Source organism: Eretmochelys imbricata, chromosome 2, assembly GCF_965152235.1.
Source record: "Eretmochelys imbricata isolate rEreImb1 chromosome 2, rEreImb1.hap1, whole genome shotgun sequence".
NCBI lineage: Eukaryota > Metazoa > Chordata > Testudines > Cheloniidae > Eretmochelys > Eretmochelys imbricata.
In genome coordinates this window covers 103835506-103851565 of record NC_135573.1, presented here as the reverse complement: position 1 = coordinate 103851565, position 16060 = coordinate 103835506, and the positions used below count along the sequence as shown (strand labels likewise).

The 16060-nt window shown below is 39.0% G+C and overlaps 1 protein-coding gene across 2 annotated transcripts in view; it reads right to left on the bottom strand.

Annotated features, from left to right (window-relative positions):
- Positions 1 to 16060, bottom strand: part of NFATC1 (nuclear factor of activated T cells 1) — a 142776-nt gene that overhangs the window by 23112 nt on the left and 103604 nt on the right. Inside the window, exon 9 of one of the 2 annotated variants that reach the window (XM_077809089.1) lies at positions 14251 to 14937. In XM_077809089.1, the coding sequence (XP_077665215.1) occupies positions 14251 to 14937 (687 nt within the window). The remainder of the gene's footprint in view (positions 1 to 14250; positions 14938 to 16060) is intronic. The other variant, XM_077809091.1, reaches the window with a different exon arrangement.

Below are 16060 nucleotides of genomic sequence, written 5' to 3'. Positions count from 1 at the left end.
TGAGATTATGTATTGGAATAAAAGCAAGGAGGAATAAAAGCAAGGAGAACACATATTCTCTTTTTACGCATGTTATGAAATACTGTAATTTCACTGACTTCAGGGGAGTTACTTCTGATTCCCATCACTGTATGTGAGAGGGAAGGATATTTAGAATAAGATAGATTTACTCTCCCCACCATTGGCAAAGAAAAAAAATTAGAACTTGAAAAAATATTCATACATAGCTATCTTGAAGAAGAGTTCTTAAAATAATTTTAAGAATTTATGTTTTTCCTTCAGTGGTGTGACCCTCTCAATTTAAGTTTATCGTTTTGCTTTTTCCTATTTTAATTCTGTATCCTGATAACTTGCTGAGTTTAAAATTTCAGTTAATGAAGGTATGTAGGGCATAGTAGGGATTGTGCTGTAAAGTAGAGTATCATCCACAATACAGAGTGAAATTCAGCCCTATTCAGAGGCCCTCACAAGCCCTATGAATCACTTAAGTCCTGCCTTTAAATAGAGCTTAAGTGAGGACTTAGGACTCGCATTGGCCCTTGCTCAAAGCCAAATTTAACCACAGTAAAAGCATTATTTTATATTCAACCACCAATATGCCAGACATTGTTGGATGATCTCAAATTAGCTGATCAAAAGGCTCTCAAGAAGATCACAAGTAACAGGAGAGGAAGTGGGTAAGCCTTGTCTGAACACTCTTTCTAACAAAAGCAGGATGATATGTTTATGTTTCTAATTCTAGCCATAGGTTTGTTATATATTGATTTAAACCATTTAAAAAATAAAAAATAAATCAAGTTTTTAGTGTTGTTAGACGGCAGTCCCACTCCACCTTATCAAAGGCCTTCTCAGCATTTAGATTCTTTCTTCTTGTTGTTTGAGTCCTTAGTAATTTTCATTATTCCAATAAATTCGTCCTTGCTACAAAGCCTGTATGACCGGAATATACAAGGTTAGGCCCTGATTCAGCACGCTGTTTCATATAGATACAGGGCTTCACTTGCACACAGCAGCTTGCAGAAGAAGGCCTTAGTTAACACTTTCCTAAGCCTTAAAGCTTCAATTTGCAGGAATATTTTATAGTCATAGTTCAAGGAGATTGTTCACATCTCATTGGTTCTCTGCTTCGTTTAAGAAAGACAGAGGTACCAGTAGTAGTTAAACTGAACTGTTGAGAAGAACTTTCTTTTTCAGTTATGTAGATGAATGCCTTAGTAAGTACCAGTGCTTTGGTCTGGAAGCACTTATGAATTTCTGGTGCAAACCATTCGGTCCAGGTGCTTTCCCTGAGTTAATATTAAATATAGCTTTGAAAACTTCAACGGATGTTATACTTTTTTTTCAAGTTCTAATTTTTTTCTCTGCCAATGGTGAGGAGGGTAAATCTATCTTATTTAAATATTGCTCTATAATTAATTCTTGGGATTCAGATGAAAATCATATATGATAACATGTTGCAAAACTCCTATTTGTTTGTGACTATTATTGTTATTTCCCTGATTTGGCACATTAAGGCCCTGATTCAGAGCCAATCGAAGTCAAAGGAAAGATTTCAATAGGGTTTGGATCAGGCCCTAACTGCATTTTGAGTTTCATCTTTTTAAAGCTGCTAAGTAAGGAGATTTCTTGTTTCATTCCTCCAGCCATAGGCTCTGGTGTTTGTACATTTTAAAGCTTTCTCTGCCTTTCCAGAAGTTAATTGTCTTTACTCTCATCTAGAATTCCTTCATGTAATAAGCATTGCTAATATTTTTTTTACATGTTTTCTAACTGGTGAACCATCTAATTAATAAAAAATCTACTTTTTCTGTTTTTCTCTTTGCTTTTTGTGTGAATATTCTACTACCGTTTGTGACCCCTTAAAGCTAATTTGAGTGCTTGCCAGCAAGTGAGGTGTGACTGTACTGTATTAGTATTTGTTTGCTCAAAGAGTAATTTTCCACCATTTTATCAGATTCTGGACTTATTTGGGCCACACTGTACCCTCCAACTGAAAAGCTGTGGGAGGGAACTTTATACATGGATATCTCAAAAGGATATTCATGCAGAGATAACACCAAATTATCCTGCCAGGATCAGAGGAGAAGGTTTGATCTTCTCTACCCCATAGAAAAATCACCCAAACACCATGGATCCCCAAATATCCTCAAGAGGCCAGAATCATCTGTACAGAGGCTCTGTACCCCTGTTGTGGCTCTGGCCACTGCTCGCTGTCAGTGCTGCTCCACAGACTCATGCTACCAGGGACTCCCCTCTGGCCATTGCTGCTCCTGGCTGTATTAATTTTTCCTGTGTGACTTACACGGGACCAGAGCAGGCATGATGTGAGTCCATACTGGACTCATCCCAAGTCGGTGACAATCAGTCATAGAGCCATAGAGTTTAAGAGCAGAAGGGACCACTAAATCATCCAGTCTGACCTCCTGTATATCACAGACCACCAACACCACACACAGGCTAAGCCCAACAATTTTCTATAAAACTAATTTAATGTGGCTTTTTTATTCCCATTGGTTTAATTTAATCCTTTTATGTTCAATGCACTCCCTGTCATTTCCCTCCACACTGAAATTATCATCTTTAGATAATATTTTCCATAGCAATTAAATCCCGGGCTATTGTTATTCATTCGTGCAGTCTCAGATGTATATCCATTTCCCCCACCACACACACATTTATCCTACCCTACTTCTCCCACATCTCATTCTTCCTTGTTCATCTTTTTTAATGGAGATGTTTTATTTCCCCTTCCTCTTATTAATATTCTTTCTCACTTCCTCTCAAATTATACCAACACGTAATTTCACCACCAAACGAGCCATATATTCTAATTTTAAACTTTACAATGTGTATCTACATTTTATAGCATTATGGCAAAAATATTTGTACTGTAGATGAAATAGAGATTTTTTTTCCAAATCAAGTAAATATATATAAACACACATACACACCATCTCATATCCGTCACCAAATATAGGGCCTGATACTGCAGTTTGAGCCATGCAGACAGACCCTTGTCCCAGTGTGGCACCCCACTTAAGTCAGGCTTCCCTTGAATACAAGGGTCCCTCCACGCAGATCTGATCTTACAAACATTTAAAATCTTGATTGACTCAATGGGACTACTCAGATGCACGTTTCAACGGAGGTATGCTGAACAAAGGATGAAAATCTGGCCTATCACTCAATGTATAACCAACCTGACTGCCAAAACAATAGAGGAAATGCCTTCCTATCAGCATAATCTCCATTTACTACATTGATTTATAAAAAATGATGTTCTGGTTCCCAGTCTTTTTCTTCAGCTTCCTCTGCAAAACCTTAGACTTAGGTTTCAACACTGTAAGCCTTTTCCCAAGTCTTCAGTTTTATCATCAAAATATTGTAAACCTTTCTGCAACACTTAAAATTCTCTGCTGGCAGAGAGAGGCTTTAACATCTCTACGAGGAGCTGCTCTCCTCAGTCTCTGCCATTCTAGCAGAGGATGGGCCAAATCTTCACCTGGCCTAAATCAGCACAGTTCTATGGACATCAATAGAGCTTCACCGATTCATGCCAATGGAGAATCTCACCCAGTGTTTCTAGTTTTGAGTCTAAAATTTGAACAGGTTGCAGTAATTCTGGTCTGGGCTCCAGACATCTAGTATGGATTGCTGGAAACAGCTGCTGAGTTCCTGGAAAGTCCTCCAGAGCAGCCATTGCTGGCTTGTGTATGATCATTTAGGAGCATACATTCCTGCTGAACTCTAAGACTTTCTGTCTTGGAATCAGTTTTTCTTCTCTCCCTTTTCTCCTAAGTTTTCTAGTCAATTTTACTGACATTCATGTGCAACAAAGTAATAATCCCATCGCTTATTCTGGTTTAAATAGACATAAAGAGGCTGGGATTGAAGCTGTGACTGTGGATCTGCCTCCAGAAGCCCCCTTTCAAAGAGAACCATGCACAGTGCTTGAGAGAAACATACCTGGCTACAGCCAGGGCTATCAGTCTTCATCACAAAAACCAAATTCACCCCTGTCTATGAAACCCCTCCGCCCAAACTATTTACGCTACTGACAAACACTCCGGGTATTTCCACATGATTCTGAGCACTCTGGCTGACTCTGCTGCCAAAGAAGAGACATCTGGCCTAGTTCTGAACTCCAGTTTTACACTGGTATCACTCGACTGATTTCCACAGACCTACTCCTGATTTACACTGATGTGAGATCAGAATCTTGTGCCACAGAACATTTAATGGAGTGGGGAAAGGTCTGTCTGTCTATCTAAATATAAAATAAACAAAACCAAAAGCAGTATAAATGAGTTATCATGAGTAATAACAGTTCCCCTTGAAGTCTATTTTGACATTGAAGTGTAACACACCCTCATTTTAGGTCAGACAAACACATTTCACCTCACTAGTAATGCTCATACAGTGGTTTGCTATTATAAAGTGATTCAGTCTGGAGTGGTCATTAATGGATAATCCAGATGCACAGAGGTAAAAGTTTTCAAGTAATTAGTCTAGGTTTAAATCTTGGAATGCTGTACAACTCAAATTTATTCTCATTTAAGATTGAAAACAGCTAATTAATAATAGTGAAGAAATAATCTTTACAGTTGGCTTGTATTTTCCATGAAAATAGTTGATTAACGAATACTCAAATGTCTGGAAAATATTCAGTAATAGAAAAAACTGCATCTGAACAGTGTGGAGCCAGTTTCAGAACTCAGTCCTGTAGTTCAGTTTGGGAATAGTTTAAGGACAGCAGAAAGTCCATCGTACAGGGTATCCACCTTCCCTCACATTTCCAATAGATGTGGAGAATTTCAATAGATGTGGAGAATTTTCAGCGAGCTCAGTCATGAATGGGAATGACACACACCACCACATACACATTCAGGTCAGTCAGGGAAAGGATCTGAATAGTATATAAATATGACTTGTAATCATTTTAGTTTTGTTTCTAATAAATCTTTTGCACTTTCATATTTTTGCAAGCCTCAGAGGTAACAACAACAAAAGCAAGCAGCAGCAGCATTTCCTTCCTCTCTGTCTTATACAATCTCTAGTAGGTGTTATTTATTTGGTATCCATGAATTTCTGCTCTCAACTGGTCAAAGTGGGTCACATTCCACTATCATTCAGGTTGAACCTCACAGACTTCAAAGGGCTAACAAGGGAACAGAATTTAGTCCACTGTCCAAACCCTACAAATCTTTAGTCCAAGCTTCCACTGAAGTCCATAGTACAGGGGAGGTTTGGCTGAGTAAGAGGTTGGGCGGGGGAACTCTGTGGCTCATTTCCTCCCATTTTGTTTGGGAGCTGTGATTGGATCCACTGATTATGACCTTCTTGTAGCCTGCAGCATGTTTTTCAAGGTAGTCCAAATATTGGAACTACAAATATGGTGCTCCAGGACTATAAAACTCAAGTGTTTGTATATTCTTTCAGCACCATCTCACTTCACCTAATACTCTTTTTTGTGCTATGGTAAGTTAAAAAAAAAACAAAAAACCAACAAACCCACACCACACTAAAAGGTCTTTTCAACGTCAAAGTCTGTCTTTGTCACACCAGCAAAGCCCCGGGGCAGGCTCTTTGGTCTGCAATTGAAAGCAGCTAATTTTGTCAAAGAGATATAGGCCCATGCTTTCCCATTACGTGGCTTATTTGCTGATATTTACAATGTTAAGACTGGGCAGCCTTTCCCAGATGTGGAGGACAAGGAGGGCCTAGGGGGTGATTCTTTGTGATAAACCTCCTCTTAGCACAGGGGTAGCTCAGGGAAAACAGCTTCCCCTTTGGTGGCAATACAATTAGAATCCCTTAGAAAACTCTGAGACAGGAAAGAACGGGAGTTACTCTATCAAGTAGCTCACTGAGGACAACTGATGCTCAAGCTGCCATAAAGCCTTGCAAAGAAAGCAAGCATACAGCGTCTATTATTGTACCAAAGCTCTGACTGAAAAAGCACAGTTGTCAAGCAGATGTAGATGAAACAATCAACTATGCTGCATACAATTTTCCCAAAAGAGACTCCAGTCTTTGACTGTCTATCAACAACTAGATTTCAATGAATGTGGCTATTATGCATTTTAACTGCTAGCTTTGGGCCTGGTCTACTCCCTGTGAAGCCAAAGGGAATGTTGACTTAAGCAGGAATAGGAGCAGATCTTTTGCTTTTTAGTAATCTAATAACATTATGGCTTGCTAACTGGTAGCAAAGTTCACTGTTCTTGAAGTCAGTTAGACTATTTACAGGTGTAAACTTCCTTATATGCCTACGTGTTGGCAGGACTGGGCTGTATGTTTGTTAAATCTAACTCCTACTAGATATAGCAGGGATCTATGTGTTACTTCTTTTATACTCAAGTCAATGGAGAAAAGGGTTCTTTCTGAAACAACTTCTCCAGATACCTTTTGTCAAGACGGGTCAGGGCACTAGAGTACTGGGACTTTAAGTGGCTCACATGATAATAACTCCTGACCAGCTAACATTGCACAGCTCAATGGTGACACTCTTCAGAAATCTTTTAAACAAATATCATATTCCAAAAATGAGCGCTAGCATCCGAACAAAGCTTTCTCAGGAAAGTCTTTGCTTCTGCAAGCCACAAATTTTCTTTGGCACCAGGCCAGGCTTATAAGCAGACGTAAATGTTACTGAAGCTGAAACGCAGCAAGTCCTTCTCCCCAGCTCACCTAAGAAAACTTTAAAAAACCCTTCCTGTTTGAAACACCAATGCCAATATCCATTACTATGGAAGTAAGAGAATGAATAAGATGTAGAAGTGAGACGTGATTTTTTTTTTCATTTAATTGCACAGGGAGTACCAGGGCTGCAGAGTGAAACTGGTATTTAGTTTGAAGAGACGCAGTATGACACAGCCTCAGTGTGCACTTAATGGCCTGAAATGTTTAATGCAAAGGCACACACAATGCAAATATTGTTTCCTGAACACTAAAAATACCATAGGATATCCCTACTGCAAGTTACTGCCAACTGAGACCTTCCTCTTTTTGGATGCCTGCTCACCCCTGTCCCTGCAAAATACCCTCATTCAGCAGCCCTGGATGTGAATGGGAGTTGCGGGCACTCAACCAATCACAGGAGAGATCTCAACACCTTGAAGAATGGGACTCTTAAAGACCTTGTGTTAATGTTCAAAGAAGAAAAACAAAGTTCACCATTAGATTTCACAACACACAGCATCTAAAAGGTTAGCATCAATAGGTTGCATGCACTGGACTGGGCAGAATCAGGAAGTGACACCTGGTCTTGTCGTTTACAGTTTTGGAGGCTCTCTTTTTGTGAGGCTCCAGGGAGATTCTATTCACAAAGACTGCTATGAAGAGTGAAAAGGCAAGCTTGCTATCCTGACCATGTGTGGTTTAGTTTAATGGTCTACCACTCAAACTCAGACATTTATGTCCATTAAAGGTCTGACCCTAATGAATTATTTGAGTCCTTTATATTATTTCTCCTACCCATCAGATATAACCTACATCCTAAATGTTAACGACACAGCACGTTTTACCACACTAGCATGTACACTTTCAACTATCATTAGAAACGAGAAGGATCTCGACTCAGGCATGGGGCCAGGTTTAGTAAAACTTTCCATGAGGAAAGCTTTTTGTTTTCTCCCAGAGCTGCTAGACCAGGCCAACAGGGAGGGAGGGAAAGCTCATATCCAGACTGAAGTGTAGACAGTATTACTGGACTTTGTAGACTACCTGCATGTTGTTCTAATGACATCTGGACTACTGGAAATCAGAGAGTGAACTCAGAAGTTTTCAAAGGCATAATTGTGGCAGCACCAGACTAAACTTAATGCCTTGAGAGCCAATCACTTTAATCACAAAACTGAAATGTATGAAAAAGGATACATTTCAGCAAAAGAATAATTCTGTCTGCTACAGTTCCTGTTCAAATAAACTATATCACCAAATCACGTGCACTTCAGAAATATACGGGGATATAAAAAATGAACATATGGTTTAGAGGCAACCGAATTTCATATATACTGTATAGGAGATATATGGACTTGTCAGACATCTAACAGTGCGACAATATAAGCAATTCATGGGAATGACATTAGCAATAGCTCACATTACATTCACGAGTTAAACTTTTACTTCAAAAGTTATTTTTAAAAGAGCGATGTTTAAAATGAAATGGCTGGGGAGGCTGCAGCTTTCACTAACACTTTACCCGTGGTTTTGCCACTTTTACTTATTATTGGGAGTTTAATGGTCCCAATTTACCTTTTTAGATTAAAAAAAAGAAGTTGAAAAGAGCGCATTCATGGTCAAAGAACGATAAAACTCAGCTGTACCAAGATAATTATGGGGGCAAAAGCCTACTTGTTTTAAAAAGAAGCTGATGATGTGTTTTCAGTAACTGCTGTCAGCCACATACTGAAAAATTCAGACACCTCTTTGTTTATGATGTATATATTCTCGTCACTATGCAGGGAGTTAAACATATACATCCAATAGCATCAAGAACAGAAGCCAACCCTTTATTTAAAAAAAAAAAAACAGGGGAAGGGAGGAATTAACTTTCAAAGCAGCAGAAGAGAGTTCTTAAAATCCATAGCACCTGGAATCAGACCCAAAGGAAAAGTGCTGGGAAACAAATTTAAAAATCAGTTAGGACAGAATTTTACCTCAAAAGTCTGAGTCCAAACACTCATGGGCTTTGGGCAAGTTTCAAACTTGAACTTTGTAGCTCAAGCACAACCTTTATTCAAAACATAAATATTGTTTTTTAATTAAAACGTATTTGTTATTGTCTCGGTACTAATTAAAATGAAAACTGGGAGCAGGAATATATTATAACTGTCAAAATGTGTGGAGAAGACAGATCACAATGAAATCCCTTTCCTGTAGGTACCAATGTGTTTCCCCCTTGCTTGCAGAGATATCATTACCAATGAATGCTAAGCCATTTCTTTGATGTTTTTAATGGCAGGAAATAATTCTGCTGTAGCTCAAAAAATGTATCAGTAAGCTGGGGTGCCAATCATAACCCTAATGATGTTTCTTGGCATTAAAACACCTCATTGAATTCTCTCTGTCCTCGCAATATGAAGATTTGGGCTCAATTCTTTGTCCCACCCAAGCTACACTAGGCACAGGAATGGGAAGTGGGGGCAGGGAAGATGACTTTAAGCCACCTTTGGCCTCCCCTATTCTGAGTTTAACCAAGGGCCTGTCCAGTCCACAGACTAAGTTCTACTTAGCTGCTTATGGCCACAACATCTGAGTAAAGCAACCAGAAGTTCTAACATCTGAGTAAAGCAACCAGAAGTTTGGAAACTTCTCTGAGCCATCTTGGTCAGCAAAACTGAACTGAAAGTACTATCAGCATGGACTTTCTTGTGGTATTTTGGCACAAGTCGTGACTCAGACCAGGAAGGAGAAGCAAACAAAAATATAAAATAAACTTTAACGGAGCATTCACATCTCAGTACATGAAATAATGTTTAGTTCCAGGAATGGACAAAAGGTCAGGTCAGTTCTTAATTTCCCCAAAGCAGCTACTCTTTGGCTAGTTAGTGATAATTCTGCTCTGTATAGCTCATTTGTACTCCAATGGCCTGGCATGCCAATGACAGCTAACTGTTCCTGGGTCCAGTTCTCCTTCATGTGGCAGTTATCTTGAGCCCTGTGAACAATCTTCTGTCTGGCTTTATATTGAAGATCCATTGGCGATAAATCAATGATTCTTAAAACACTTAACAGAATAGAATTTGTGTTTAGCTGTCTGTCTGTCTCATAGGGTTTTCTATAGCTCCTATCACCGTAGTTTCTGAGCTGTTCCCAGGTTAGATCCTCGTGCAATTCATGAAATCTTCTCCCTTCCCCAGTACAGGAGCCTCTGCTTGGGATATACCTCTTTCTTTTTAATAAGGCACCTTTCATATCAAAGATACCCATTGACTTCATTGGGCTTTGGATCAGTCCCCGAGTTCAATACCGCTAAGGGAGCAGCCGTTAGGCAATCAGCAATATCTCTCTCACACACTGAGTAAGGAGTGTTGGTCAGGGAATGGAGGGCATCTTCTATTCTTTTTGCAAAGAAATATGGAATTTCCTGGATGACCACCAGAGACAGGGATAAAAGCTCATTTTAACTCTTTCATCTGAAGGACAACACTTTGAACAGTACCTCAGCCCTTACTACTGCAGTGTCAGCACTGGGAGTCAGTCAAAGTCTTGTTTGGGATTAAATCTCAGCATCATGTGACACAGGAGTGCAAACTGAGGCAGACACGTCAATATTAGTAATATAGTCACATATAGCTCATATTCTTTTTCAAAGGGAGTTTCAAAGGTTTTATAAATGTTTTTGAGACAGATATTCATGTACTGAAACAGGCTACCAATCGAATCAGTAGCCCAGGTGGCAACTGTTGGTTTTTGTTTAAAATGAAATTGCCAAGACCAACACTTACGTGCCAAAATAGAAGCCTCATTGGGTTTTTTCTTTATACCATGTTAGCTGAGTATCATTACACCAACACTGAAACATCATATACAGTGCATATATTTTTATAAACACACTGACTGCTTTTCTGCAAGGACCTCTGTGATGTAGATGGCCTAAGTCTGGAACTACTCCAGACCAAATGAATGAATATTGCTTTGATCCCACGGGCTGAACATGAAAAACTTCTGTTTATTCCAGGTCCAAGATTACTTAAAATGTATTAGAATTAGGGATATATAAATCAAACCAGGAGAAAAAAAAAGGCAAGTTTGTGAGACTCTGGATCAAATGTCACTTTGTGTAACCAGGGTTGGATTTTTAATTTGTCCTGTGGTCACATTAGCATGCTGTCTATCTATTTTAGGGTTTTATACTGCCACCCATCACCGTGGTATCTGAGCACCTTCCACGTAAAATCAATAGCCATAAAAGTTGCTATTGGGCTTCATGGAATCACTGGCACTTCTTCTTTTACAGAGTAGGGCCTTTGGTTTTGATTTCTTATAGTTTATTAAATTACTTTTAGGGAGAGGGGGAGTTGGGTGATATATTTTGGGTAGGAGGGAAGGAATGCTGTGCATTAAAATTAACTTATTTTTACGGCTTTTGTATTGTTTATTCACACAAAGATGTAGGAACAAAGTTTAATTAGCTATAACAGTTTGAAGGAGACATGATTGAATCAATGTTTAAATTATAAATCCAAGGTGATTTTAATCTATTTAAAAAAAAGATGAAATTGTCTCCTTATTCCTTGGTTTGACTGTAGTTCTGCTTTTCCACATTCAAAATATTATTACAAAATACATATAGTCTACATAATTCTCCAACAACAAAAAAAACCACTTGAAGATGGATAAAATACTAATGGGAAATAATGGCGATGGTTTGATTTTAACTGCAGCCAAACAAAAACAAACAAAAGGGTCTTTTTCCTAGATAATCAGACCCACTTTATGATCTCTTTACTCCCAGTGGAGAGTACCTACAATTAGTACCTACAATTGGCCCCAATTACTTCAGTGAAACAATTCATGACCGTAATGCACTATTCACTGTGAGCAAAGGTATCATAATCTGGCCCTCACTGAGTAATATATAACTGGGAAACCAAGAGATGTTGCAGTAACCAAGCTGCTCTTCTGAACTATGCCTGTAGGTCAAAATTCCATCCTTCTACAATCGGTCTTTAGGTCTGAGACGATGGCTCTTTACTGAAACAACCTTATAAAAATTATTCGCTACACTTGCAAGCAATGAGACAGTTAGGGAAGATGGGGCAACCCTAAAAGGACAGACTTCTACTACTACTGTAACTTATGATTAACTGTAATGGGGACTGATAGGGTGTGAGGCGGCACTGGTGAAATGTGAATTTGGTTTTTTTCAAATGTAAAGTGTAATCGATACATAAAACAAAACATTATTATTGGCACTAGCACATAAAACGTAATAGAAATAATAAGCAGCAATAAAATTGCCACTGACAGGAAGGGAAGTAAACAGTGTAAATCAGTTGGAAAGAAAGAGATGAGGTGGGAAAGGAGACATAACATTATAGTTGTGAGAAAAGTTTGTCAGGTACATTTCTGGGAGTCAGAGGTTGATGCAATTGGGAGAATTTCCTCTGTCCCTTAAATATGTATTATTATGCTACCACTGCTTTTAGAGAGTGATCCTTAATTTGTGGAAGTAAGGTAACAATAGATTCATGTATTTTCCTTTTACTATTAATAAAAGCAGGGATTGTTTCTCTGTCTCTAGTTCTGTGGCTAGTCACAGAATGGCTTTAAATAGTATGATACATACTGAAGTATGGATTTCATTATCTGGCTACAATGATCGGTGACTGCAAAGTAATTACTGTGCCAAAGTCATTTATGCTATGTCAGAGAAAATGAGCGTGGGGTGGGGAAATGAAATTCTCTTTTCCAGAACACAGAGCATCAACAGAGTAGCCCTTTGACATCTACTGCAAGCTAGGAGCTGTAGCAGGTTCTGAGATTGCTGTGCTCCTCTTCACTGGGGGGGCAGTTCTGGCTAGTGGATCTGTGCACCCCTGCATCCAACATTCCTGAGCCCTAACCATGGCCCTCCAATGGGGAGCAGCAGAGAACCCTTCTGAATGCTGAGGGGGTGTTTCTCCCAGTGGGACTGCACCAATTGCCCAGCCTATCAGTGTGTCCTAGAATGAGAGAGTTCTGATATTCCGATATTTCTCTCTTCCAAAATGATCCTTTTAATTTTTTTATTAGTTGTAAAATAAATAAATTGCATTAAACAAAAAAGGAAGAGCGGAGATGATGGGTATAATTTGTGGAGGGGTAATGTGCTGCTTTTCTGGAGGCATAGTTACATGGTGGCTACTGATATGGATTGAATCTCCAAGATTATTATATATAGATCCTAGCTGTTAGTCTTGTGAGCAGTCCCACCCTGGGTAATCTTTGTTTTCTATCAATCTTTCATTTGATTGGGGCATTTTACTTCTTGTTTATTTCATTTTGGGGGTTGCATCAGCTTTAATCTTGTTTCTCATAGCAGTATGCATGTGGAAAAAGTGGATAATGTCTATATGAAGACTAGCCTGTCCTCAGCATAGAAAAAAATGCAGTGAAGTTGTGTAACAGCCATGTAAAACTTTAATGAACTGTGCTCCTAATTAGGAAAATTCCTTCGATTTGTCTGTCATGTAACTGATTAGGATCTCTATTAAGGAAAGATGTTTTCCCAGAACTGAAAAGCAAAATGCTGTTATTCAAACTCAAAAATACTAATTTTTTTATCCTAATTCAGCAAGTATCATGCAGTTTGAAATCAAATGAATAACTGTCCCCAAAATTATATTAAAAAGTAAAATTAATTGTCTTTTGTTATAATTTCTCCCTGAAAGACAATCATATTCAGAAGCTTCTTGGTACCAATTACTGTAGTTTCAATACAGACATTCATTTTCAAAATAGCATAGAATATTATATACAAATATATTGCTGTTGAAAGGGAGATCACATATTGCATTAAGGTGAAGGTTCAGAAGACTACTGGGATACTTAGTGGTAAGTGCTAAATCACAGTTCAGGGAGGTCATATAATCAAATTCCAGATTACCCTCTTTATTATGTTTCATTAATAAATCTTTGGAAACCAAAGTCTGACAAGTTCATCACAGCATTTTAACAGTTGAGTGGTACGTGTTAGTGGGTATATATATATATAAAATCTTACAAACTAAAAAAACATCGGCTACAAATCTATAGTAGGAACTAAAGAAAAAAGTCTTAACTGCAGATGCCACCAGACTGAAAAGCCATCAGCTGAAGGACATGCCTCAGTTTTTAATTTGAGTTCTCTCAGCTGAAATAGAGCAGTTTATTATTTAGTTCCAGTTAGCAGATTTGTGTATCTGAAGTTTCATTGCATTATGAACAGGACAATGTTAAATATGTTTTCACTGCCATTCCACAGGTCACTGGCATAGGCAGAAACCAAGACCATATGGTTAAGATTATTGCAATGTAGCTATTGGTCATGCAGCTAGCTCTACAGTGACTAACAGCATTTAATGCTTCAAAATACAGTTTCGTTATTGCAAACAAAATTAAAGAACTCTTTCTCAGACAGAGAACATCAGAGCAAAATTCTGCACCATTCCACAAAGCTGTTAATTTGCACTTTCTTCCATCAGAATTCTGAAGGGGGTTAAAAGAACTCACTGATATAGCAATATGGTTGAATGCAAACCTCTACAGCTGTGGAAGACTTACCATCATCCAGGTACAACTGGTCCAATTCCTCAGGTTCTCGCTTGATCATTACAGGAATAGGGGCCAAATTATGATTACTGTCCTCATGCAACTCTGGCAATGACAGTGGTTGGTTTGTTGGAGACTCATTTCTTTGAACCTTCGGCAGTTGGTGCTGCTGTTGACCCATTATGGATGAGTGAGTTGGACTGCAGGACTGCAAATAGGTTGGCTCTTGGGTAACAGACGGAACTGGAGAAGAGGGACTGTTGGGATAGAGTGTTTGTTGGTAACCAAGGGAACAGCTACTGCTCAGATGTTGACTCACCTGCGGCTGCAGCATGATGAGAGATGATTGCTCTGGAGAACTTGGGTGCACAACTATAGACCTTGGCACTTCCTGTATGGTGGGGACACCTCCAGCGGGCTGCTGAAGTCCTAGGTGACTGTGGCCCGGGTTGGTGATGCACTTGTAAGCAGAAGATGAAAGATCATGCAGCTTGGGGCTTGAGTTGGGGGAAGATGACATCACAGTGTTTCTCTGCTGACAGGAAGTGAAGCCAGCCACAAGGCACGAACCAGGATCAGGAGGCATCATGATCTGCTGGCTGTAGTATGGTTTAGAGAGAGGGTTTAATCCTTGGTTCATTGGTCCACAGGTTTGAGCAGGCTCATAGTCATCACTGGGTTCTGTTTTTATAATTGGAACTGTTAAGAGAAAAAAAGTTTTAAATAAACATGAGTTGCATATTGGTATGATCAAGTTGGCTTGTGGCTAGGATACCCTTTGCAAAACAAACAACGTCTTGAATAAGACTCTCTGTGTCTTTTGCTTAGTTCTCCCACCCTATAAAAAAAAATGAATGAGTCATCAGCTCAAGAAAGTCACAGCTGGTTTTAATATTGAAAAGGACTATTTTCTTTGGACTCTCCTTCAGCACTAATGTGCTATAAAAATCTATTTGCAAATAGCTGTGCTGCAGTAGAAGCCTTGGACCCAAGGGCTCCATGGATTTGTAGTAATCAAAGCAAAAATTTTAACTTGGATGTACTACTGCATTTCTAGTGCTACTGATGGCCCATTTGATAAATGTCTGCACATTTGGTAAACTCAAGAATAATAAGGTAGATATGGGGCTTTCAGAGTTCAACAGAAATAAAATTGCAAAGATAAATTACAATATTGTTATAGAAAAGGAGTTTTTGATTATAAGGCTTTTTTTTTTTTTGGAAAGACCAGGAATCTCATTTATTTTTTCTTTTACATAACTGTGTTTAATCTCTGCTTCCTGCTACCCAGCCAATGGGTGTAAAATATTCAACAAGTTGGAGCGAGCTCCCAGAGATCACAAGTTGGATCCAAACTACCAATGCCAACTCTGGGAGAATGTTAGTCCGGACTCTGCATACCAAGAAGAAACCTGCTCCTGTTACGGACAAATTGTTTCCTCCATCTCCTGCCCCAAAGGTGTGCTGAAGAGGCTGTACCTGTCAGTCATGGAGAGAACGCTCTGCTCTGAAACATGAAGGGTGACTGGCATGGAATTTGCTACTTCAGCAGACCTTTGAGCATGAAAAAAAATCTTGAGCCTCTCTCTAATAAAGGCAATTCAGAGGGGAGAGAGGACTTTGCCTTTCCTGGATATCCAGCAGCACATGAAGTTGACAGGGAAAAGACTCCCACTTCCTAGATCAGGTGAACTATAAATTAGAAGGGCCAGGTAGGCCTCTATGGCCCAGATTTTTAAAGGCATTTAAGCATTCAGCACTGCTACACATAACTGATTTAGGAGTCTAAATCTCATTTGCAGAAGGGAGTTAGGCACTTAGA